The sequence below is a fragment of the Echinops telfairi genome, unplaced genomic scaffold, assembly GCF_000313985.2.
Source record: "Echinops telfairi isolate 266 unplaced genomic scaffold, ASM31398v2 ScPeMD7_60;HRSCAF=208, whole genome shotgun sequence".
NCBI lineage: Eukaryota > Metazoa > Chordata > Mammalia > Afrosoricida > Tenrecidae > Echinops > Echinops telfairi.
The window spans coordinates 27,336,299-27,362,744 of record NW_022103958.1 but is presented as its reverse complement, the minus strand read 5'-3'; the positions used below and the strand labels follow the sequence as shown (position 1 = coordinate 27,362,744).

The following is a 26,446-nucleotide window of genomic DNA, read 5'->3' as shown; positions in this document are numbered from 1 at the left end:
AAGAAGACAAAGTAAAATACTATAGTGAAATTTACAAAGGCTGAGAGGTGGAAAACCAAAGATCAAAAACATGCTCAGCATATCTTAAACGGAAAGAAGTGAAGAAAAAAGTCAAGCCTCGAATTGCAATACTGAAAGATTCTATGGGGAAAATATGGGGTGATGCAGGGAGTATCAAAAGAAGATGCAAAGAATACACGGAGTACCAAAAAGAATTAATCTTTCAGGAGGTAGCATAGGAAGGAGGAACTTCAAGCTGCACTGAAAGCATTAGCCAAAAACAAGGTTTCAGGACTTAATACTAATTGAAATGTTTTGACAAGCAGATGAAGCACTGGAAGCACTCATCTATGCCTGGAAATTTGAAAAACAGCTACTTTACCAACTAATTGGAAGAGATTTATATCTGTATCCATTTCAAAGACTCAACATAATGCTCAAATTATAGCGCAATATCATTTATATCCAACACAAGTAAAATCATGCTAAAAACCAACAAAAAATTGCTTGATACAGCAATAAATTGATAGGAAGTTGCTGGATGTTCAGGCTACATTCAAAAGAAGACATAGAACAAGATATATCATTACTAATGTCTGATGGGTCTTGGCTCAAAGAAAAGAATACTAGAAAGACATTTATCTGTAATCGATTGGCTGTGCCAAAGTATTTGACTGTATATATCTTAACACACTATGGTAGATATCCTTTTAAAGAATGGGATTTCCAGACGACTTCTTTGTGCTCATGAGGAGCTTTTATATGAATCAAAAGGCAGTTGTACAAATGGAATACTGCATGGTTTAAAATCAGGAAAGGTGCGTGACAAGGTTGTATTCTCTCCCAATACGTATTCAATCTGTATGCTGAGAAAATAATCAGGAGAAGCTGACTTATAAAGAAAAAGAATGCTGCATCAGAATTTGAGGAAGCCTTAGTAATAAAACTTAGCAATAGAAGATGTAGCAATATGTAGAAGACACAACCTTGCTTAATGAAAGTGAGAACTTGAAGTACTTGCTGATAAAGATAAAAATTCCATCCTCAATTATGGATTACAGCACACTGCAAAGCATACCAAAATCCTCAAAGCTGGTCCCATAGGAAATATCATGCTAATGGAGAAAGGGTTGAAGATGTCAAGAATTTTTTTTTGCTTTGATCCATAATCAATGTTCATGGAAGCAGTCGTCAAAAGATTGAAGGACACATTACATTGGCTAAATCTGCTGCACAAACCCTTTTGAAATGCTGTATCAGAAAGATGTAACTTTGAGGACTACGATGTGCCTGACTCAGCCATAGTATTTTCCACTGCTTCATATGCAGGTGAAAGTTGGATATTGATTAAGAGATACCAAAGAAAATTGATATATTTGAATTGTGGTGCTGGAGAAGCACGCGTATGATGGGTTGCTGAAAGGACATGATGGGTTGAAAGTTGATGGGTTGCTACAAGGACAAACCATCTTGAAAGAAGTATGGTCCGAGTGCTCCTTGGAGGCAAGGATGCAGAGCCTTCGTCATTCATACTTGGAACATATTTCAGGAGAGACTATTTCCTGGGGAAGGACGTTGTGTGTGGTAAAGTGGAGGGGCAGAGAATTAGAGGAAGGCTTAAAGAGAGTTTAGGTGCTGTTCTACACCTTGGCTGCCACAATCGACCCAAGCATAGGCAACATTTGTGAGGATGGCGCTGACTGACCAGTGTTTGGTTTGGTTGTGCATAAGGTTACTATATGTTGGAATTGATTAGATGACATCTACGTACCATGACCACTATCACACCAGGTTAAGGAGTAAAAATAGTCATATAGTAATTTTGTAAATATTGTCATAAATGAAAAATGTATTCCTTACCATCTTTGTTTCTCAGGGAAAAAAATCTGACTGTACTTCTAAGAAAGATGTTGTATTAGTCTAGGTACTTTAGAGAAACAAATTCACAGCAACTCATGTATAAAAGAGTTTTATGAAAAGAAAGTGTGCAGCACGAAAACATCCCAACCCAATGCTGCCCAAGCCCACAAGTCCAACATTAACCCATTATCCCAACACCAGTCCACAAAGTCCTCCACCTCACAAAACAGAGGCAATGATGCTGACTGCAGGAGGAAAGCTGAGTCAGTGAATGAATAAGCATCTCAGCACTAGCAGGGGTCTCCACACGGCTGCTCCAGCACCCAGGGCTACATCGGGATAGGTCCATGTGGCTTCTCCTTGGGGATATCTTGTAGGAAGTCAATCTTGCAAGCTGAAGGAGGGAACTGCTAAGGCAGCTGCACCCTGGTGCGACCATCACAAAGCAAGAGACCAGAGAACTAGAAAGGCGAGGCTCACCACCCAATTATCCCTCCGCCTTTCAAGTAGCCCCACATGTGATTATCAGTCAGGTTGGCACAATTAACTAACTCATGTGTTCTTTTGGAAATCCAGTCAACAATTTTTGCTAACACCAAAAGGTGAATATATCAGTTCTACTTGGTCTTCCTTGTTAATTTTTCTGCTTTGCATATGTATATGCAAATATACGCAAATATATTCAAGTATAAGACTTGGGTCTGGAACACCTTAGTCCTCAAAGTTGTCTTCACTTTGTGACACTTTAAAGGTATTTTTCAGCAGATTTACGCACTGCAATATGTCCTTTGATTTTTTAGCTGCTGTTTCTATGGACTTCATTGTGGATTCAAGCAAAGTAAAACGTTTGGCCACTGTCATGATTATCTACATTTCTATGTTTATCCTGATGCCATTTATTGGTCCAGTTTTGAGGAATTTTGCCTTGATATTGAGATGCCATGATAATTACTGGTGATTGAAATGTGATATTTAAAAGCAAATAAAAATACCAATAGTTGGAAACTATCACTAGAGGATGCACAATAGAAACAGCAAGTGAATTATTCCTTGCATATACCTCTATTCGACAGTATAAACAGATGAAACATATGGATGAAACACACCAGAAATAAATTAACTACATCTGTGGAAAGATATGGTGCAGCTCAGTATAATCCTTCAGAATTAAGGCAAGGATTGCACACGGATCATTTGGTATTCATAGACAAGTACACGTTGAAACTGAAAACACTTAAAACAAGTGCAGGAGAGCCAAAACTTTGAATGTATCCCACTTGAATTTAGAGACCCTCTCAAAAATATATTTGACTCTGGAAATTAATGACCACATGACTTATGTTATGGCATCCACAACAGCATATATTAGAATAGCAAAGGTAATTTATAAAAGAGTAGAGAAAAAAAATACCAAAGTAGATGTCAGAAGAGACTCTGAAACTTTCTCGAGAAGCTAAAGCAATTTGAGGAAATGATGAAGTGATAGAGCTGAACTGAATATTTCAATATGTGGTACAAGAAGAAGTAAAATATTATAAAGAAAAGTATAAAGACCTTGAGATGAAACATTAAAAGATAATGCTATGCTGAATAAAAAATTTAAGCGTCAAGTTATGTTGAAGTATATTTCAAACAAAATATTCTTTGATGTTATAAGCATCTAGGAAGATGGAAGGAATATCCAGAATCATTTAACCACAGAAGATCTGGTCGACATTCCAGTATTTCAGGGGGAGGTGTAAGATCAAGAACTGATGATGTTGGAAGATGAAGTCCAAGCTTCACAGAAAGCATTAGTAAAAATAAGTCTTCACGAATTTAGAGAGCCCTGGTGGCATAGTGGTTGCACATTGGGCTGCTAACTACGAGAACGGGTGCACTACCAGTGGCGTGTTGCAGCTAATGGAGGCAGAGTTGGGGATGCTCGCGCCTCAGTGTAAAGATAATTGGGAGACAGAAGTATTGGACAACCAACAGGAGAACGTCTATATTTGTTTCCATGGTAACCCAGAAGAAAGCAGTAATTGTCAAGCAGTATTATTAGTATCACCTGAAAGGACAGTTTTGCTGAAAAACAATTTTTTTAAATCTTGGAGCAATACATCAATAGGGAGCAGCCAGCAATAAAGTTGATTCAGAAGAGAACATGTAAGGAAGGATATCATTTCTGACAATAAAGGAAGATTGTCTGAAAATAGAGAATCCCAGAAAGATGTTTACCTGTGTTTTAATGACTAGACAAAGGCATTTGACTGTGTGGATCTTAAAATACTATGGATAACCATGTGAAGAATGTAAATTCCAGAACATTTCATTGTTTTGCTTGCACATAGACAAAGAAACACTAATTTGAAAAAAAGGGGTGGTGGTATTGCATGTCTTAAAATAACGAAATATGTGCATCAAAATGGTATCTTTCATCATAGTTATTCTTTATGTTGAGCAATTATTCAAGAAGTTGGCCTGCAGGAAGAAGTGCTCTACCTGCAGATTGGAAAGAGTCTCAGCAAGTACCTGAGAGATGCAGATGACATAATAGTGCTTGCTGAAAGTATAGATTACATGTCAAACCATTAACCTAATGATGCTCACTGTCTCTTTTCAGTATCTTAGTTCTGCCAGATTCTTGGTTAGGAATTTGTACTTTAAAAGCAATAAATCTACTATTAATTTTTAAAATAATTGTATTGGGGCTCTTGCAGCTCTTATACTTTCTATTCATCAATTATATCAAGCATATTTGTACATGTTTTATCATCATCATTTCCAAAACATTTCCTACGTAAGCCCTTGGTATAAGCTCCTCTTATTTCCTCTCCATCTCCTACTCTCCCACTCTCATTAATCCTTGATCAATTATATATTGTTATTATTATTCCATATCTTACACTGTCCATTGTCTCCCTTCACCCACATTTCTGTTATTTGCCCCTTTTGGGGTAGGGGGTGTTCTATATATCCAACCTTGTGATGAGTTCCCCCTTTCTCCCTCTTCCCTTTCCCCGACTATTCCTCTACCTCATGATATCTCTACTCCCACTACTGTTCCTGAGGGGTTTACCTGTCGTGAATTCCATGTGTGGAGAGCTCTTATCTGTACCAATGTGTGTTCCCCATTATAGCCAGATTTGTAAGGTAGAACTGGGCCATGGTAGTGGGCGGGGAAGAATATTGGTAGTGGGGAGGAGGAAGTTCTCAGAAACTGGAGGAATGATGTGTGATTCATCAGTGCTATACTGCACCTTTGTTCAACCATCCCTTCCTTATAACCCTTCTGTTGGGGCGGGGGCGGGGGTGGGGGTGGGGGCGGGATACCCAATTGTCTATTGGCAGGCTTTGGTTCTCCACTTCCCCTCATTCACTTTGATATGGTTGTTTGCTTTTGATATTTTGATACCTGATCCCATTGACACCTCATGATCATACAAGCTGGTGTGCTTCTCCTAAGTGGGCTTATTTGCTTCCCTGCTAGTTGGCTGCTTGTTTAACTTCAAGCCTTTAAGACCCCAGATGCTATATCTTTTGATAGCTGGGCACCATCCACTCTCTTCATCACATTTATTTATGTACCCATTTTGTCTTCAGTGATCTGGAAGGTATCAGAGAGTGCTAGATTATCAGAACAAAGTGTTCTTGTGTTAACAGAGACCTTGTGTAGAGGCCCAAATTCTGCTATCTTAATACTTAATGCATAAATATATGTACATTGGTCTCTATTTCTTTCATTGTAAATTAATATATTTACATATATACATATATAGCTATACCTCTGTAAATAGCCTTTGCCTCCTATTTCTTTCCTCTATTTCCTTTTACCTTCCTCCTGTCCCACTATCATGCTCACCCTCCATTTGGCTCTCAGTATGTCCTCTTGGATACATTGATTTTGTTAAAACCCCATCCAGTATTATATGCCCTCCTTGCCATCAATTTTAGATCTCTTATTGTTCCCTTAGCTCTGAATTTATTAGCTCCACACTCTCCTGCCCTGCCTCTTCCTTCCTCTCCCATGACCCCCATCCCCCATGTGGTAGTACATAATCTGTTGTCAATTTGGGAGTATTAAGAATGAAGGGGTGGAGTTTATTTAGCCTGTCAATCAGGTAGCAGCTTGATGACCACATTTGGAGGCACTAAGAAGATAAATAGCTCACTGGAGGTGGGACACATGCTTATTCACTGAGAGACATTCCTGTGGGGAAGACACATGGAGCTACACTGGAGCCCTAGAGCTGAAGGAGTCACGTGGAGACCCCTGTCAGTGCTAAGATGCTTCCACTGCCACTGGATCTATAAGGCTTTCTACTCACTGGCCTGTGATCATCCAGCATTTGGCATCATTGCATGTGTTTCATGAGTCTGAAGAAGAATTTATAGACTGGTATCAGACATATAGGCTAATATCGGACTTATGGACTTGATCTGGACTGAGCTGGGATGTTTTATCAATATTCGATTGCTCTTATATATAAGGCTCTTTCTTATACACATATGAGTGTCTATTAATTTGTGTATCTAGTCTACCCAGACTAATACAACCTGGAACTGCCGATCCAGTTGTTTTCTCCTCAGAATTGTTTATCTTGCCTATCTTATATAGATAGACATAGGGAAAAGAAAAACAAACTAAAAAACAAAACATAATAAAACAAACAAAGAAAATAAGGGGGAAAAATAGATAGTTCCAGGTCTGTCTGCTGACCCTTATGTATGTTTTCCAATCAAGTCTGATGAGGTGCCAAGCCCTGGTCCCCAAAACCAGAAGTCTATTTTCAGGATTCCTTGGGGACTTGGCTTTGCTCCTCTTGCTGCCCAGTTACAGTCCCTTCACATTTCACCCGACCTTGCATGTGGCAGAGCAGGCACACTTTCCGCAAAGTGTCTCCAGTGCTATCCCCTGTAGTGCTATGGGTCAGTGAAAGAATATCATGTCTCATGGTGGGGCCAGCCCTACCATCCTCTCTAAGCATTGGCTCCTCAGAGTAGGGATGTCATCCCAGGGCTTGGTGGGCCGTGATGAGGATCGCTCTCTCTCTCTCTCTTTCCCTCCCTCCCTCTTAGTTCTCTCCCACGTGGTCTGGACAGACCTGCCTCTCTCCCCTCCCAGGGCTATGTCTTCAGTGCTGTCCTCTGTATTGCTTTCTTCTGGGGAACGGTCAGCATAGCTTGGCTTACAGATCCAACTTTTTATACTATGTATAATGCATTAAGAGGAACCAAAATATGAGTAAAGTGATGATAATTACTGTAGCTTCTGACTGAATCAGAACATTTAAAATCACATAAGCTTCAGATCCTAGCCATTCATCCCTGCCCGTGCACCATTAGCTCTATTCACAATATCTCATTGTAATATGCAAAAGAGCCTATTTAAATTGCTTAGTGTTACCTGGCCTACTTCACTCCTAATACGTTTCAGTGCTATGACTTCTTGTCTACTGTGAGAGAAATGTGAAAGACCAGCCCAAACTATAGTTAAGTCCAATAAAATACGAATCTGAACCATTAATTCTTTATTTAATTTATAAACTGTTATAAAATTATTTCCATAGAATGCATATAAACATTTTCTTGGGATTTTTGAAGTAATTTATTTAAAATATTATTCATCATAAGTCCTGAATATACAGTTGTAAACAAATCAAGTAATATGTACATAGTATTATACATTTTTAAAAATAAGGATGGTTTATATGAGAGAAACAGGTTGAATAATAGCAAATAATATGGTTAACGAGGTGCAAAAAACCCAATACTCAGGTGGAGAAGTCAAAAGGAACCATTGTGAGTTGAAAAAAAAATTTATGTATCATCATTCAGTGACTCTATTTGCATTTCCCAGCACTTTTTAACACCTGTCATTGCCAGGTCCTTGTTCTGTCTTATACGATGGCAGGGCAGAGTTAATAAGAAGGAAATATATAGCTCCCCTATAGCTAATAGTTTCCCAGTTTCTTCCATTACAGCGTCATCTCTTTCCCCTCTGTTGGAAATGACTTTAACAGAATGATTTCATGCATTGAACTCTAGTAATCGAAAATTTCAGCTGAAATAGACATATTATCGCACACCACATTAGAGAGAGTCAGGTATTAGAAAGGATCTAAGTTGTGATCCTGACTGAAACTGTACTCTAGAGTAACAGACCAAACTAAACTTACACCACACACAGACACACACAAACACACACAGACACACACACACACACACATGCGTGCGACTTCAAAAGTTTGTGGGAGAATGAAAGTGAAAGAAATAACAGAATTTTTCAACAAAGTTTTTGAAGCCTGTGAGACACACACACACACACACATACACACACACACACACAGAGAGAGAGAGAGAGAGAGAGAGAGAGAGAGAGAGAGAGAGAGAGAGAGGGATTTATCTTAAGGATAATGGCTAATCACTCATCTAACTGTTGAGGCTCGAAAGTCTTGAGCCAGACATCAGTCCGGGGGCTTCTGCCCGTTCACTTCACCACAGAGATTGATACTTCAAGATTAGTACTGTCTCACAAGGAACAGAGGTGAATGCAAGGCAGTATTTCCAGCAAGTGATTGAAATACATTATTTCCAGGAAGAATGACAGCATACTACCTCAAGTCAGGCCAGCAGAACCATTTGACCAGATCATGAGTTTCAGAGACAATATCCAACATGAACAAAAAGCTAACAAGTTTTGCTAGAGCATCTATGTGCTTCTTTATTTGATGCAGGGAAGCTGTTTGCGGCTGTCAAATTGAATCCAACTCATAGCAACTATGTACAACAGAATAAAACAGCATTAATCCTACCTGTGGTCACAATTGTTTTTATGCGTAAGCCCATTGTTGCAGTGCCTCTATCAATCCATTTTGTCAAAGGTCATCCCCTTTGTGATAGCTCTCTACTTTACCAAACATGATGTCCTTTTCCAGAGACTGCTCTTTCCTGACAACATGTCCAATGTGCATGAAACTAAGTCTTACCAGTCTCGCTTCTAAGGAGCTCTCTGGTTGTACTTCTAAGAAAGATTTGTTTGTTCTTTTGCAAGTGCCTGATACTTTCAATATTCTTTGCCAGAACCTTAATTCAAATGTTTTGATTCTTCTTGGTCTTCCTTATTCAATGTTAAACTTTGAAATGCATATGAGGCTATTGAAATATTAGGATGTGGCAACATAAATGTGGGTGAAGGGAGACAGCAGATGGTGTAAGATATGAAAATAATAATGTGTAACTTATCAAGGGTTCAGGAGGAGGGGAGCTTGGGGAAGGAAGGGGGAAAATAGATGCTGATACCAAGGGTTCAAATAAAAAGAAAATGTTTTGAAAAGGATGATGGCAACATATGTACAAATGTTCTTGATACAATTGATGTATGGATTGTTATGAGCTATAAGAGCCCCCAATAAAACAATTCATAAGAAAAGAAAAAACTATGATGGGCATCAGGTACACCTTAGTCCTCAAAATAATATCTTTGCTTTACAACACTTTAAGAGGTCTTATGCAGCAGATCCACCCTATTCAAAGCATCCTTGGATCCACTGACTCCTGCTTCTAGGAGCATTAATTGTGGATCCAAGCAAGATGAAATTATGACAAAGTCAACCTTTTCTCTATTTACCATGAAGTTATGTCTTGGACCTCTTGTGAAGATTTTGGTTTTTGTTACACTGAGTGGCAATCCATACTGACGACTGCAATCCTTGATCTTCATCCGCCAGTGTTTCCACTCCTGCTCACTTGCAGCAAGTAAGGTTGTGCCATCTACATATAGAGAGTTGTGAATAAGTCTTCCTCCATCTTGATACTAAATCCTCAATGTTATAGTCCGGCGTCTCTAAAGGTTCTATACAGATAGGATAAGTATTATAAGATGATACAACCCTAACATGCACATTTATTGACTAAAAGCTCATGCAACATGACTTTCTTCAGTTTGCACAACTGCTTTTTGATCTACATAGTGATTCCACGTGAGCACAATTAAGTATTCTGAAATTCCCATTGATCTCAAGGGTATCCATAGTTATCTATCCACTATTGCATTTCAATAGTCAATAAAACAGAAGTAGACCTCTTTCTGGTATTCTCTCCTTCCAGTCAATATCAATCTGAAGTCAGCAATAATATCTTTTGTTCCCAGTAGTCTCTGACTCCAGCAGCTCCCTGTCATTGGACTACTGACGTTTGTTGGATGATGTGCAACAGAGTTTTACTTGTATGTGATATCAATGATATTTTCTGTAATTTGAGCAGTCTGTCAGGTCTCCCCTCCCCTTTTTAAGGGTTCTCATCCAGGCAGAATGCCAAATAGTTGTCTTCCAAATTTCTTGGCATAGATGACTGAGTGCTTCCAGTGCTTTATCAACTTTTTGAAATATTTTAATTGATAGGCCATCAATTTCTGGAGTCTTGTTTCTATAGCTAAAGTCCTCAATTCAGCTTGGATTATTTTTTTCCATTGGTCCTATTGATTCTTGATTGTGTGCTTTTGGAACTTTTTGAAACAGTTGAGTGTCAAAAAATATTTTGTTTGTTTATTGAATCTGTGTATTCTTTCAATCTTCTTTTGATGATTCCTGCATCATTCAGTATTTTGCCTATAGAATCTCTCAATATTTCAACTCGACTTGAATTTTTTTCCCTTCTTCAAGTTTAAGAAATGCTGAGTGGTTGTTTGTTTTTTTTTTAATTTTTGGTTTCCCAACTCTAGGTCTTTGCAAGTTTACTTTGTCCTCTTGAAATGATCGTTGAAATTTTCTATTCAGCTCATTGACTTCATCATTTCTTCCATTGGCTTTAGTTACTCTAAGATCCAGAGGAAGTTTCAGAGTCTCTTCTGACATCCGTTTTGATCTTTTCTTGCTAACAGCCGTTTTCTTTCTTCATGTATGATGCTCTTGATGACGTCCCCAGCCCATCAGGTCTTCTGACATTTGAGATGTTCTCAAAATGTAGGTAGGATATAGTCAAGGTCATATTTTGACTACCACGGACTTGTTTTAATTTTCTTTAACTTCAACCTTAGCTTACATATGAACAATTGAGTCTTTTACAGAGACCCCAGGCCTCATTTTTAGCTGCTAATATTGAGCTTCTTCCTCTTCCAAGAGATTTAGTCAATTGATTTCTGTTCTATCTAGAAAAGTCCACCACTATTGTCACGTTTGTGTTTCTCAAAAATGTTACTTGCAAAATTCTATCTCACAGTCTCCAGGTTTATTTCTACACCAAGTCCATATTTTCCAACTACTGTTCCTTCCTCTTTGTTTCCAACTTTGTAATTTTCAGTTCCCAATAATTATCAATACATCTTTATTCCATGTTTCAATTAACGTTGAGCTCATTCAGCTGTGCATTTACCGGTTTGTGCTTTTCCTGTTTCATTTTTTTGTTTTATTTTCCACCAGCCCTGCAATTACAAGATTCAGGAAAGCCTTCAGCTTATATCTAGCCCATAGATTTGCACCAGACTGGGCTTACCCACTTTTACAACAGCATGCGCCATTTCTTGATATAAAGCTCTTTCTGTGCACATATGTGTAATTAGTTTTGCTTCTCCAGAAAACTCAACCTAACAAAGATCCCAAGAAGAGGATACCAAACATGTTTGCAAGTTCATCACTAGAGTTAATAATGAGTAGCGCCACTCCCATTTCCAGTTTATGGCTCTCAGATCTGTGAAACTTGGTTATTGGGGAAACAATACTAAATACTGCATGCTGGTTTAGAACACATATAGTCGCCTGGAGAGCATTGCTCCAATTCTGCAAGCCAAAGCATTACCATTAAATGGGCATCATAACTGTGGTTTTGAGACCTGCCCCATCATTCCATCAAGACAGCTCCTTCAGGATGATAGGAAACCTGGTCAGATGAGTGAATACTTTAAGCTTGAGTCCCTGAAACACGTCATTTGCTCTGAAGTGAGTCCTTTGCTCTGAAACTATTCTGTGTGGGATATTATGATGATAGTTAGAGGCTTTCTCTTAAGTCTCTGGAGGAGAATTTTGGCAGAAGCATTGTGTATAGAGAAAGAAAATCCATATCCAGAGTAAGTGTCTATATCTGTAAGAAGAAAATGCTACCCTTTCCATTATGGAAGTAGTACAATGTAATCAGTTAGCCACTTGGTTGCTAACTCATCTTCCTGAGGAACAGTTCCATTTTGTTGACTCACTGTTGGTCTCTGCTGCTGGAATGTTGGACTCTAGTCAAGTTCATGTTGCTAAACTCATGCTGTCCCAGTCATCATGGCCATTTTATCAAAGAACTCATTGGGCAATGGCACATATAACAGCAGAAAGGATGACTGATTTCCACAGAAAGTGTGCTATACCCTGATCCTGACAATTCTTTTTTGTCTAGGTAACATTCTGATGATAATTTACATAAGAAGAATTATCATCATGTATTGATTTATTCAGTGTGGTCTATCTGCATACTTCTTTACCATAAGTCCTTGTCACTAATTTTTCAATCATTGTTCTTCAAAGTCTCTAATCCAGTCAAGCCTTGGCCACAGCCTTTGAAAAATATACATCCATACATCTGTCTATTTCTGCTTCCAAGCAAACTGTGCAGAACTATGAGTTAGATTACTCATATTTATGCACATTTAGAGACTGTCTTTTCACTACTGCCCTGAAGGAGATCCCCCAAAGTAGCTTAGTACTGTTATTATCTACTTTCAGGTGGTTTCTGCTTTACATGATTCCTCTTCCTAAGTCAGCTGGTTATAAAGAACTCCCCATGAGTCAGACTGGGACACTAATATGACAGGAGTGCACACCATGGGCTTTTGTGCCATTTCTTCTTGAAATTTCCTTGTACCTTCAGGTAATGCTCAAACCTGATCAAATACATACCATTTGCACTTAATGATGGAGTGTCTTTGCACATCCAACTTTTAAATCTATGGGTCAGGCAACATACAGTTCATGAAAAGTAATTCAGACTGCATGGTAACTTTGTGGGCCCCATTTATACACTCAGTTTCTACTAATTCCCAATGTCTTGTCAAAAGTTTTTTCTCAAAAGGAGAGTATTTATCTGAAATGGATGATAGAACTTTCCCCAAGAAAGGGTTTGTGCTATCATAAGAGTGTGCCAGAGCTTCAAGCCACCTCTCTGTCTCCTACTGACACTTCAGACACAATTGGATCACCTGGACCATCCATGGCCAAAGTGTGGGGACAGTTCGCATGGCAGACTGAACCTTCTTTTGTCCTGGGTCCCATTCAACACCAGTGGCTTCTCAAGTCACTTGATAACTAGGGTAGGATAGCACACTAAAATGAAGGTTATATTGGCACCAAAACTGAAACATGTGCTCCAGACCGTGTGCTTTCCTTTATTGTTGTGGAAGTGACCAGACATAATTACTTAGCATTCACTTTGGCAGTAATATCTTAACCTACTCTACATCACTGGACTCCTAGAAAATTTCCTGAGGTAAAAGGCACATGAATTTTTGCCTAGTCAGTGTACTGGCCTCTAGCATACACATCTTATTAATGTGTAAAAAATCACTTGATACTTCTTCACTGGTCCAATCAGCATCTTGTGGGCAGGAAGGCAGCCAAGTTTCTTGCAAAGTGACTCATGGCATAGAAACTGAGGAGTTGATTGAGATAGGACAGTGAAGTGCATTGTTGGCCACTCCAGCTGAAAGCAAATTGCTTTTGTGATCATTAAAAACAGAAATTAAGAAAAAGTCATTGGCTAGGCCAATAGCTGGATACAAGTTACCAGGAGATGTAATAATGTATTGAGAATGAAACTATATCTGGAACAGCGCTGTAATTAATTGGGTCATCATCTGGTTCAATTCATGATAATCCCCTGTCATTTCCCAAGATTAGTTCTCTATTTGGGGGAGGGGTTTAAATGAAAATGATGGGAACCATTACCCACACTCCTTTAATATCTTGATAGTGGCATTAATATCTGAACTTTTCCAGGAATGCAGTAGTGCTTTCAGTTTACTATTTTCCTATGCAAAGCCAGTTTCAATGGCTTCCACTTAGTTGTTCTCAATATAATGGCCCTTAATCCACACGTCAGGGATCCAATGTGGACTTTCTGCCAGTTGCCGAGTATGCCTATTTTATTCTGCATTGTGGCCGTGAGGAAATCACTGCAGGATGGTCTGCGGCACCCACAAGACTGACTGTGAGATGGACCTGTGATCAGATTCCATTAATAAAGTGACACCATGTGTCCCCACTCTTGAAGGTGAAGCCACAAGGAAATTTGATCCTCTCAGAATGTGTCAATTCAAGCGTCAATGTCCAGTTATCCCTGAAGTGTCTGGTCAATGTCTGTTCCCCAATAAAAACACACTCTTGTAAAAGACCCAAGGTCCCTTTGAAAAATCTGGGAGGAAGATTAAGATCATGAAAATTGCATTGCACGTGTGTCCTTCCCCAAAGAGACTGTGCACCTGTACATTGGCTCAAGACTGGGAATGCAGTGAGCAGCTACGGTACTTTATTCTAGCATTCAAGTTAGATTGTTATGCATTAGACCTAGATTTTTTTCTACTTCAATAACTGGATAAATATTTATTAGATTTACTTATCTTCCACTCTTTGGAGTGCTATGCCTAAGGAGCCAATGACATATCCAATATTCTGATAACTGCTTTTAATCTGTTGTTTGTTAAGGCAACCACACCCACCTTGTTTTAGTAGATTAAGTACTACCACTTGGCCCCTACTACGCACAGCAGGGTTAAATCAGTCTCACTGTAGTTCAGTGTCTTAATTCAATTAGGACCAGTCTCAGGACCAAACGGGACTTACCATCCATACCAAAACGATCACAGTCTTCAAGGACCTAGGGCTGCATTTGAAAATGGGTTCCTGACCTTTCTGACAAAAAGTATGTTTTCTGAGCATGCCATGTGAGACTCTCTGGTTCTATCCTAATAAATCCACTCTAATAGCAGTGCTTCTAAGGCTTTGGATACCTTCTTTGACAGTATAATAAAGGAGTTTGGGTATTTGCCTCCTGTAAATCAACCATATAGTATCTATTAAATCCTTTCATAATCTCTCAACCTGAAACTTTAAATGATAAATCTGTTTACTAGACCCATATCAATAATCTGTGACTAATCCAACTTTATGTTCCTTGTAAAACTATCCCATGGTCTTAAAGGCTATATCATGATATGCTTCAGAATTTGGGTGGGGGGGGTTTGTACATGTTGGGGTGTATCAAAAAGTTTGTCGGAAGTGGGATTAAAAGATACTGGGGGGGTTCTAATATAAGAAAATTCAAGCCATTCTTTTGGAGTGTAATGTCCATCTTCAGAGGCCATATTCTGTAGTAAACTTTTTGAAATTTTCTGGGACTTAAGTCTAGTTATAGGCTTAGTGGCAAAATATGGGTAGTAAATCCTACTAAATAGCTCATCAGGTGTAGCTGGGTTAATCTCATCACATGACGGTCAGAGGACTAGCCCTGGTAGCAGAAGTAATACAATTTAGGGACTGACTGACACAACCCCCTGATTGTGTGCCCATCTGTCATGATTGCAAATTTTAGAATCTCCTTTCATCCCGATGAGTGCCTTAACTTTAACTAAAGACACAGTTTAAAAATGGCACATCAATTGGTGTTTTAATTTAGATACATAATTTTACCAAAAGACTTTGGGTTTGACTTTTGACAAATATTTTTGCTGCAAGAAATAAGGCTTTTTTTTTTCTGGTCACAAATGGCTACTTTGAGATCCTTAATGTAACCCTTAAGCTGTGACTCTTAAACTTGACATTCTTTTATTTGTGTTGAGTCTTTTATTCACATATTATTTTTTAATAAACATTTTAAAACATTTTTGTCCATATAAGTTTGGAGTTAGAATAATTAATACTGTTCTAGTTCATGCAGATGTCTGGACTTGTATTTTCTTTATAGTAAAGTAGTAATGATAATGCCAGTTTCTTAGAGGTTTGAAAGGATCAAATTGTTTCTTGTAGGAGAAATGTTTTACATGTTGATAATAGTGATAATCTATGCAAATTTAAGAACAAGTAATATTCTTATGTACTATCATTTCAAGTTAACTCATCACTTGACAAAGTCCAGAAGAAATGAAAATTATATCATAGACAAGTATTTTTCTTCTCAATAAGTGGAAACATTGAGCTGATATATAGATTAATATGAAGAACGTCAGGGCCTACATTGTTAACAGAAGGGTACTAAATGTGGTAAGATAATAATAACAGAAATATGGTAGGTTTTTAGAAGAACGTATCCTACTTCAGATTGAACCAAAAATATATTATCTTGACAATAAATTATCATGATTGAAATCATAGATGTTCAAGAGGTAAACATATGTTATATCATGATTTGAGTATGCAAAATGTTTCCTGAAATATGTTAGACTCTTGAAAACTAACTTTAACTAATTTGACATGTACTATTTGATGTTTCCTGCTGGAATTTCTACTTTAAGCAACTAATGTTGAAAACTGATATGTATTTGTTTGGGTAATGATTGTGGGTTGGAGGAAGAGAGGAAGCAGAGACACGGTGACTATGAACACATGTAAAACACTTGTCCCTTTGTGCTTCCCTAGGAGTCCCAGATCAAAGCTATGAAAGAGACAGTACAGCTGTGCCTGACCTCTGTTTTTCGTGATCAACCTCCTCCTTTGAATCTGATCACATCGAATCCAACTCAGATGTTACTTCCACCCAAGACAATTAACACTAAGATTCCAGACTCAATGGCAAAAAATAAGGTATACTTTATTTCAGCTTTGAAAACTAAAATCAAATACTGTGCTGCTATGAAAGATTAGGAAGTAAATGGAGATAATAAGCAAGCATGTAAGATCTAAATAGTTGCTTTGAATGCATCAAGACTCAACTTCTCTTGACAGCTGTTTCGAAGGTAAGATAACATGAGTATATAAATCAATAAAATATAGCTCATATCATATTCCAATATCCACCACTAATTTGGTATGAGATACATTTTTTCTGGAGTATAAATATCATTACAAGCATGGATAAATGTTTTTAAGCTCATAATTTTTAACCCTAGTTATATAATAAAATATTTGGTAAGATTATTTTTTTAAACCCTAATCATGGGTTCAAAACCTATAAAATCAGATTGTTTGATGATAGACTGAATGCCTCTTCAGTTTTAAAAAGCTCTCACATGATTTTAATGCGCATAAAATCTAAGAACGACTGAAGTCAGAAAAAGTATCTTCCAAATTAAATTCCCACTATCACCAATCTTTAGTCAAAGCTAAGGAACATTCCAGTGCAAACATTTCTGTCTTTGGAAATTTCCATTTGCTGACTAATTTTTTCAGTGACTACTGACAACCAGAGATCATTATGGAAGAAAAGAGTTTAGTTTCAGGCAGTGTACTTGAAGGTGGCTCTCAGATCATTTGACAATCATTTGCAGTTAAAGTTCTGTATTTACCAACCCAGCTTCCAAATACAGAGTTCTGGAAGTGGGGCCAGACAATCTGAGGACCAGTGGTGCCCATTCCCAGTGATGAGTTCTGTCTGGGAATCTCCCTGATGATTGCTTTGACTCTCTGTATTTACCATAACGAGGGAGCATGAGAATTGATATATTAGGAAAATAATATTTTCAAGATAGACAGCAAAAATAAAAGTTAAATTACATAAATGATTTAATGCTGATTTTGACTGAACTAGTTGAAAATAACTAGCCTTGGTGGAGAAGGCTCTTCACTAGGAGCAAAGGTGGGCAACAGGAACCCAACAGCTGCTTTGGGGAGAGAGATATGGAATTCTGTCAAAATAATTTAAAAGTATATGTTTCCATTCTGCCTCGTAATATTCTTTGATATTGTTTTAGACAGAAGAGCTTCTAAAAATGTTTAAGCCATGTTTTCTACTTATTCGTCCTCGCCTTTAAAAAATCTAGGCCTAAAGGTGCTTTATTTCACTGAATTGAGGCATAAAAGTACACATCAGTGTTCTGTTGTGCTGTTCTAATGTGCATAGAAATTCTGAGTGAAATCTTTGAAACTGGTCATTGGTAACAGTAATGGTTATCGACCCTTCTTCCCTTCACCTGCAGAAGAGGCTCCATTTTGTGTTGCGCCGAAAGAACAGAGCAGAGTCCATCTTATTAAGGCTTTGGACAGGTGGTTTTGTAATTCTATGGACATGCCCCATCTGTTTCATCTCAGAATACATTTTAAGAAACCCATCATTAACTCCGGACTCTTTTGACCCTGCAAATGTAGAGAAATTCTTAATTTTGTTTTGACTTACTGTGAATAAATGCATGACTTATCATTGCAATAGGTAATAAATAATTATTTCTCGTTATTTATTTTAGAAAATGAAAGGAAACATTTGGTTGAGAATTTTTTGAGAAGCATCCATTTTTCAAGAAACTAACAAAAAATGCAATTCTTTCAGATGAAGTTCAATAAATCTAAGTTAAAGCACAACAGAGCATTCTATTTTGCAGATTAACATTAAAAGCTTGCCTGGTGTTTTTATGTTATGCCAACATTCTTTATCATTTCAATAATGGAGAAAATTGTATTTTACGCACAAGTATGCTGGCAACTTAATCTCTATTCATGCACCTTGGAGTCAATATTAGAAGGATCCTGAGTAATATAGTGTGATATAAGATGTGCCTAAGAGAAGCAAACACTGCTGGCAAGGGATGTGTCTTATTGACACATAAAAAAGTAACTTTTTCAAGTAAGTACACTAAATTAACCAGTCTTCAGAGCAGGCTAATTGTAGCCAGGGCAAGATCAGGTGCCTGATTAAGGTCTGTGAGACCATCATGTCATTCATCAAACCATCTCTCTGTGCCTCAACTTCCTCAGTGTGTACACCTTAATGTTGTTAAGAAATTGGCATTAAAACTTTTTCAATGACTATTTTCTAAGACACTTTATTAGTATTTGTGTCTTCTTTCAATTATTTAAATGACTTCTGTAACGTTCAACACTTATCTAGATAGGTAGATATATGAATAATTTTCATGTCCAAGTAAACAGATCCACGTGAACAATACGCAATCCACCTGTGAAAAAGACAAAATTACTCCCTTGTGTTATTTTCAGTTGGATTTTTTTTTCCTCCCAGATTTGGAGAATAATTTCAAATAATGTATTTCTAACACATAAGGTGGCTCAGAGAGAACACATAAAAATAATTTATATAGTTGTAACCCCAGAACGCCTCATTTTCTTTCTTTATTAATATTCTGGAGCATATTTATATTGCAAATCTTTGTAGTCGAGTCTCTGTGAAGATTTCTCAGCCAGATCTATGGGCTTACTTTCCATAATATCTATAGTAGATATACTCACTTTTCTACAACTGAAAATAACCATTATATACTTGCCCTGTTTTCATTACTTATTCCATTCTCAGGGCTCGGTTACCACTGTGTTTGGTTCTCATGGCTCTTGATCATGTCTCAATATCTTAAATAGAGTGATGTGCATGTCTCTCCCACAGGGAGATGACTTCTTAGCTCATTGATCTCTCTACTATTCAATGTTCAGGAGATTCTCTGTACAGAATTCATTTCAATTGACATGTGCTATCTGTCTTCCTGTGAAGCCCCGGTGGTGTAATGGATTCTGTGTTGGGCAGCTAACCCACGCTGTAAATATTTATAAGAAAATAAATGGGATGTTTCTGTTCTGTTCTATGGGTCATTTTGTGTCATAATTCACTCAATGGCAGTAAGTTTGGCTTTTTTGTTCGGTCTTTCTTCCTGAAGTGTCCCTCGTGGTGCCTTGACTTGAGCATTGGGCTGCTAATTATAAAGTTGATGGTCCTACACCACAAGTCTGCTCCCATAAAGATTGACAGTCTCAGAAACCCAGGGGCAGATCTCTATCTTAAAGGGTTGCTGTGAAAGTGAAATCAGCTTAATGGAAGTGAGATCACTCTGGGTGCCTTCTTTGGGGTCACTTTTCTCATCTGGAATTCAGTAAATAAATATAAATATAAATATAAATATATATATATATATATAATTGAATGTTTATTATATGCTTAGTACTGAAAGAAAAAAATTGTTTCTCAGCTATATTCTACACTGTCACTAGAGATGGAGTTTGAAATGACAAAAATGAAATGATTTATGGGAATTGAAGTAAAATTGACTGTATTTTATTTTTGTTGTTATTTTCTCCTCCTGCTCCTCCATTTCACTCTTTCAATCTCTCTCACTCTCTCTCCCCACCCCCACCTGTGTTAATTCATCTTGTAGAGGGGTCATTATTCTTTTCATCACTGCCCCCCAACTTTACCAAGCATGATGTCCTTTTCCAGGGACTGGTCCCTCCTGATAACCTACCCAAAGTATGTGAGACAAAGTCTTGCCATCCTTGCTTTTAAGGAGCACTTGTTTGTTCTTTTGGCAGTCATGGTACTTTCAATATTCTTTGACAGCACCATAACTCATATGCATAGATTCTTTTTCATTCTTCCTTTATCAACGCGAAAATTTCACATGCATATGAAGAAATTTTAAATATCATACCTTAGATCAGGCACACCTTAGTCTGCATATTAACTTCCTTGCTTTTCAACACTTTAAAGTGGTCTTGTGCTGCAAATTTACCCAATGCAATGTGTGATTTGATGTCTTGGCTGATTCTTCTATAAGCATTGATTATGGATCCAAACAACACTGAGTATACAGAGAAAACAAAATAAAACAAAAATACAGAAGATTATCTAAATAGTATATCAACTAATCTCTTCACCAAACTCAGGACAATTGGGTTGGATACCCAGTAAGTGAATAATGCACTTGCAACTAGCACAAAGTGAGGATTTTTGAATGGAGATGCAATATGTGAAATCTCTACTACCACTGGTAAATAAATGTTGGAAATAGAATAGATTACCTGAGGAAAATGTTTATAGCGAGAGGATACAAGAAATCTGAAGGAAATCAGATAGAATAGATTACCTGAGGAAAATGTTTATAGCGAGAGGATACAAGAAATCTGAAGGAAATCAGACATAAGAAAAAATGGAAGTATGATGTCATGTATAATCTAAAAGCTGGAACATTTTCAGTTCCCTTATTTTGCTGAGATACTCTCCATTATTTACTGGTGTTGAGAACCAGAATCCACTCAATGGCAGTCTGTTATTGTGTATATTTATAATGATGAAATCATCAGTATCCTGAAGCTAGCTCGTACCATCTTGTGAGCCAGCTGCTAAATGTTCATAATTTTTGCTAATTAAATGTTAAACACAGTCATTATCAAATATGTATTATAGTCATATACAAATAATTATATTATCATATAATTATAAGACACATTATAAAAATAAAACATGGCAAATATGCAAAAGTTTCCAATTGTTTACTACATCACACTATAATCTTTGCTCAGTGGCCTTGCTAGGCTTGGTGTTACCCAGGTCAGTAACTCATGACATCACCAGCCATACATTGCTATAAATTTTAATAATAGAATAATACATAATAAATATAATTGTGGATTCTTAAATGTGCTATTTCTTGGATTATATGAATACTCAAAATATTTTTTTGAAAACTTTCTACATTGAGTTACATTACTAGTAGCAAAGACAAAGTCTTTAAAAATATTTTTCCTAATTTTCTTATAATTACTACTTAATTCTTAAAAAATATCAGAATAAGGTCACTGATATTAATTATCATAATACTGTAGCAAAAAACACCAGGAGTTTGAAAAAAATTAGCTTTGAAAATATTAGCTGAAAGTTTTATACCCTTTCATGGTATAAAATTCTAGAGAGACATGTGAACATTTTCCTTATTAAGTGAAAATAAAACAAGCAATTAAAAAGGGAAAAGCAGGCACAGTTCATGTTGTAGCTCTTACAGGGGAACTCACGTGGCGTGGGGAGTCTTTGTCACGCAGTAATAGTTACAGCTCTGATGAGCACATTAGAAGTTCAAATACTAAATTAAATTAGCACAATGTTTTAGAATTATAGGTAAATTGCTAGATGTAAAGCAAGCTTATCAGAAATATTTTTGCTTTTATATTTTTCTTTAAAAATATTACATTTCTACTGAAAAACTATGCAATATGTGATGGTCTCACATTGAGAGTGTCGCCTGGCCCAGCCCTGCTAGCACCGCTTCTCTCAAAGGCAACGCATTCCTTGGACATTTGAGGTAAAAATTCTATATAATAGCGCACTACTGCACCTTTTCACACATTTCCACACACTTTGAAGTTCAATGTCACTACAGGTAAATTGAAATTAATAGTGTGTAAGTGAAGGATATTGACACACATGGAAAATCCGAATCCTCCTCCTTCCTGAAGTGTCTGCCTGTGTGTATGAGTCCAGTAGTGTGTGCTTATCATTTAAGAAAAGTTTTCTGTCTGGTACCCAAGGTAATATAAACACAATACATGATCAGACTTTTATCTTTTGCTCTTCTACTTCTGTGGTAAGGTTATACATAATTTATCTATTTACTTGAGTCTATTCAGATGTATTCACATTGTTTATAGAAGGAAAAAGGAAATTTGTTCAATTAATGGCACCTTCTGAAAACTTTGTTTCATGGGTTTATTGTAAAATTATCAATTATCTATCAATTTTATTATAAAATCGCAAAATGTGACTTTATATAATTTAGAACTATAAAAAGTTTAACAGTTATATTGGCATATAAATCACATTTGATACAATTAAATGGTTTAAACATATTTAAAAGAGTTGTGAAATCACCACTACAACTTATAAATTAAATAAATGTAAGCAGAGGAGAGAACCATAGTGCAAAGAGATTCTGCACTTTTTGGTGAAAAACATGAATCAGTAATACAGTAATCTCGTTGATGCCTTATAACTAAGTAATATGAAATTTAAAGTGTGAAGGTTTATCCACTTTCTATCTTGGAAACCTACATCAATTAGCTTTCTCACCTAAGACTCATGTTCCATAAATATAAAATGGAAATGAAAGTAGAATCAACAAAAAAGATTGTTGTTGATATTAAATTTTACTGAAACACAGACAGCATTCAATAGGTATAGTAGTGCCTGGCACTGAAAAAAACCCTTAAATTTTTATGAATTGAGGATTTTAGTAAATTAAAACTGTGGTAAGACTACAAGAAGGTTTAAGGAAAGTTTTGTTAAGATATTGTTTAAAAAAATTTACTACCTTTTATTATTTAAATTATGTAGTAAAATATTATTTATTCAAATAAAAACAAGTACATTTTTAGCACAAAATTTTAATAGAAAATTCGCAGTTCATTTAACGTCAGGAATTATAATGGCACACGCCAAAATAAAGGTAAAAAAACAGACAGCCAAAATGAGAAACAATTCAAACAAGCAACTTGGATAAGAATGAAATTATGCTATTAGCATCCAGAAGTTCATCTGTGCCTTTGATTGATAGCCAACCGTGTCATCTTCTTTTTCCCTCGCACAATTAATGTAGCTACAGTTTATATGGTTAAAGGTCACAAATGTGTCAGTTTAATTGGACAAGGATGATTTGTTCATTAATTTTCAGTTTGTTAAAAATGTCAAATCCAAGCTAACAAAGAAGACAAGTGTGACCCTAATCAGGAGTTGAAGGACCATCAGGCACAAATTGCAATCTACTTGGGGGGTGCTTGCAGATGTAGGACATGGTGGGTTTGTATTTCTCTCATCTCTGCCAAAAATCGATTGCACAGAAAATTCCAAGAACTCTCAAAATGGTGCACTTGTAATCATGTGCATTTATGGTTCTCAATCATAGCTACATGTTAATCAGTGAAATATTAAAAATAATCTCTTCTTGGTGTAAGCCCTAGAAGTCTTATTAAACCAAGAAAGTGGCTAGGCTTTGAGATAATTCAACCTCCCCACTCCTACCCCACCCCCACACACATATTACCCTAATATACAGCATTAATTGAGAATTATTAGGAAACTTACACTAGGGATAAGAAAAAGTCTGAATATAAATTAGTTCCTTCTACTTTTCTACTTCTAGAAAATATCTCAACAAGTTCAGAATTGATCAGTTTTAGATACCTGTTTTTCTATTTGCTGTACACCATTAGTTACCTATTTAGTTATGTTTACCATGTATCATTTAAATTCTTTTGATTATTCTCATTTTTATCTTGTGCCTTCATATACCCAGGGTTACTGTATGTAGCAAATAAAAACAGATCTCAAACATTTTTTAAAACATATAACATTATTACTAAAGGAACATATGATGGATAAACTCAAAATCAGCTGCTGAAATGAAGCCAAAGGGATACTGTAAAACAGACTATCAGTTGCTCAATATGTCAATGCAAGCTGAAGAAAATTAAAGAGGTTTAAGCTGAAAAAAATTAAAACAAGGCTATAAGACCCTAAATACCACCTTATGTACACACCACCTGAATTACATCTCAGGAACAGAATTTATTTATTGGACACTAATGACAGAACCTGATGAGGGGTAGAATAACACCAGAAACATCATGCAAGAAGAAAGGAAAGGATTATTAAAAAGACAGGAAAGAAAAGATCAAACTGGATGTCAGAAGACACTATAAGACCTGCTTTTAATTGTAGATTAGCTAAGACTAATGGAAGAAATGATGAAGTTAGAGTTGAACAGAAACTTTTAAAAGGGAAGCTCAAAACAAAGTATAATGATGAAATGTGCAAATACCCAAAAGGAATAACGTGCTGATCAATCATACTTAACCTGAAAGAAGTGAAGGGAAAAAAGCCAAGGCTCGAGTTACAATACTGAAGGTTCTATAGACTAAATAGCAAATAACTCAGGAAGCATGAAAAGAAGATTCAAAGGATGCACAGAGTCACTGTATTGACATTCTACCATTTAAACAGGTAGGATATGCTCAAGAGCCAATAGGATGAAGAAATCCAAGATGCACTGAAGACGTTAGTGAAAAACAAGGATTCCGGAATTGAATTCAAGCCAATAAAAATGCTTCTGCAAGATGAGGTAGCACTGGAAGCACTCATCTGTTAAGACATTTGCAAGAGAGTTACCTGACCAAAAAACCAAAAATATCCATATTTGTATTCATTACAAAGAAAAGTGACCCAAAAGAGTGTGGAAAATATGGACAATATCACATGCAAGTAAAATTTTGCTGAAATTTATTCAATAATGGTTGCAGCAGTATATTGACAGCTGGCAGAATTTCAAGCAAGATTCAGAAGAGGTCATGGAACAGGACATCCTTGATGACTTTAGATGTATTATGGGTCAAAGCAGAAAATAACATGAATATGGTTTCTTGTGTGTTTTTTGTATATGCCAAGTCATTTGACTACATGGATCATAATAAGTTATGATAATGTTGAGAAAATGGGAATTCCAGAACACTCTACTGTTCTCCTATAGAACCTGTACACTTATTTAAGAGGCAGTCATTCAAACAGAACAAAGGAATAACGGGTGGTTTAAAATCTGGAAAAGTGGACATCAGGGTTCCTCTCATCCTTATTCAATCCCTATGCTGAGTAAATAATCTAAGAACATAACATCAGGGTTTGAGGAAAGCTTGTCAATGCATGTGATACTCAGATGACACAACCTTGCTTGCTGACAGTAAGGATGATTTGTAGCATCTGCTTCTGAAGGTAAAGGAATGCAGCCTTCAATGTTGATTACAACTGAAGATAAAGACACAAAAATCCACACAACTGGGCCAATAGATAACATCATGATCAATGGAAAAAAGATCAAAATGTCAAGTATTTCTTCTTGTGAGGATCCACAATCGATGCACATGGAAGTAGCAACCAAGAGTTTAAATAACATATTGCATTAGACAAATCTGTTGCGCCAGACCTCTTTAATTTTTTGAAGAGCAAGGATGTTACGTTGAGGACTTCTTTTTTTCAATTTAGAAATATTTTATTGCTAAAAAATGCTAACGATCACCCGAGTCGGGATGTCTTAGCTCCTGGAGGGTCTTGCCATGATGTGGCCTCTGATCGCTCAGGGAGGTGGTTACTGAAGGTCTCAGGCTGTGGCAGTTTCTTCAAATAGAACCAAAATGGAATTTGCCATGGCAACTGACTCTTCCTTTCTTGGGACATTTCTCAGTAACACACGATGCTGTTTGACAGCATTTGGCCCACAGTAGAACTTCGTTCAAAATTGGAGTTAATGCTCTCAAACCCTGCCTTATCAAGCGAGTCTATGTAATACTCGATACCCTTTGTTGCCATTTCACCCATGTTCACGGCAGCTTCACCAGGAGCAGGCTGCACCTCCAGACACCTCTTTCTTTGCTCATTCATGAGAAGTGACTCGTCATCAGTGAAGATTTTTTGGTTATTTTTCTTTTGTTTTCTTTTTTTTCTAATCATTTTATTAGGGGCTCATACAACTCTTATCACAATTCATGCATACATCAATTGTGTAAAGCACATTTGTACATTTATTGCCCTCATCATTCTCAAAACATTTCCTCTCCATTTAAGCCCCAGGTATCAGGTCCTCAGTTTTCCCCTCCCTCCCCGCTCCCCCCTCCCTCATGAGCCCTTGATAATTTATAAATTATTATTTTTTCATATCTTGCCCTGT

At 36.8% G+C, this 26,446-nt stretch overlaps 1 protein-coding gene across 3 annotated transcripts in view; it reads left to right on the top strand.

Moving 5' to 3' along the window:
• The window catches only part of LUZP2 (leucine zipper protein 2), a 598,898-nt gene that overhangs the window by 480,052 nt on the left and 92,400 nt on the right, over positions 1 to 26,446 (top strand). For all 3 annotated transcript variants that reach the window (XM_004708247.2, XM_045291093.1, XM_045291092.1), the window contains exon 9: positions 16,449 to 16,613. In XM_004708247.2, the coding sequence (XP_004708304.1) occupies positions 16,449 to 16,613 (165 nt within the window). The remainder of the gene's footprint in view (positions 1 to 16,448; positions 16,614 to 26,446) is intronic.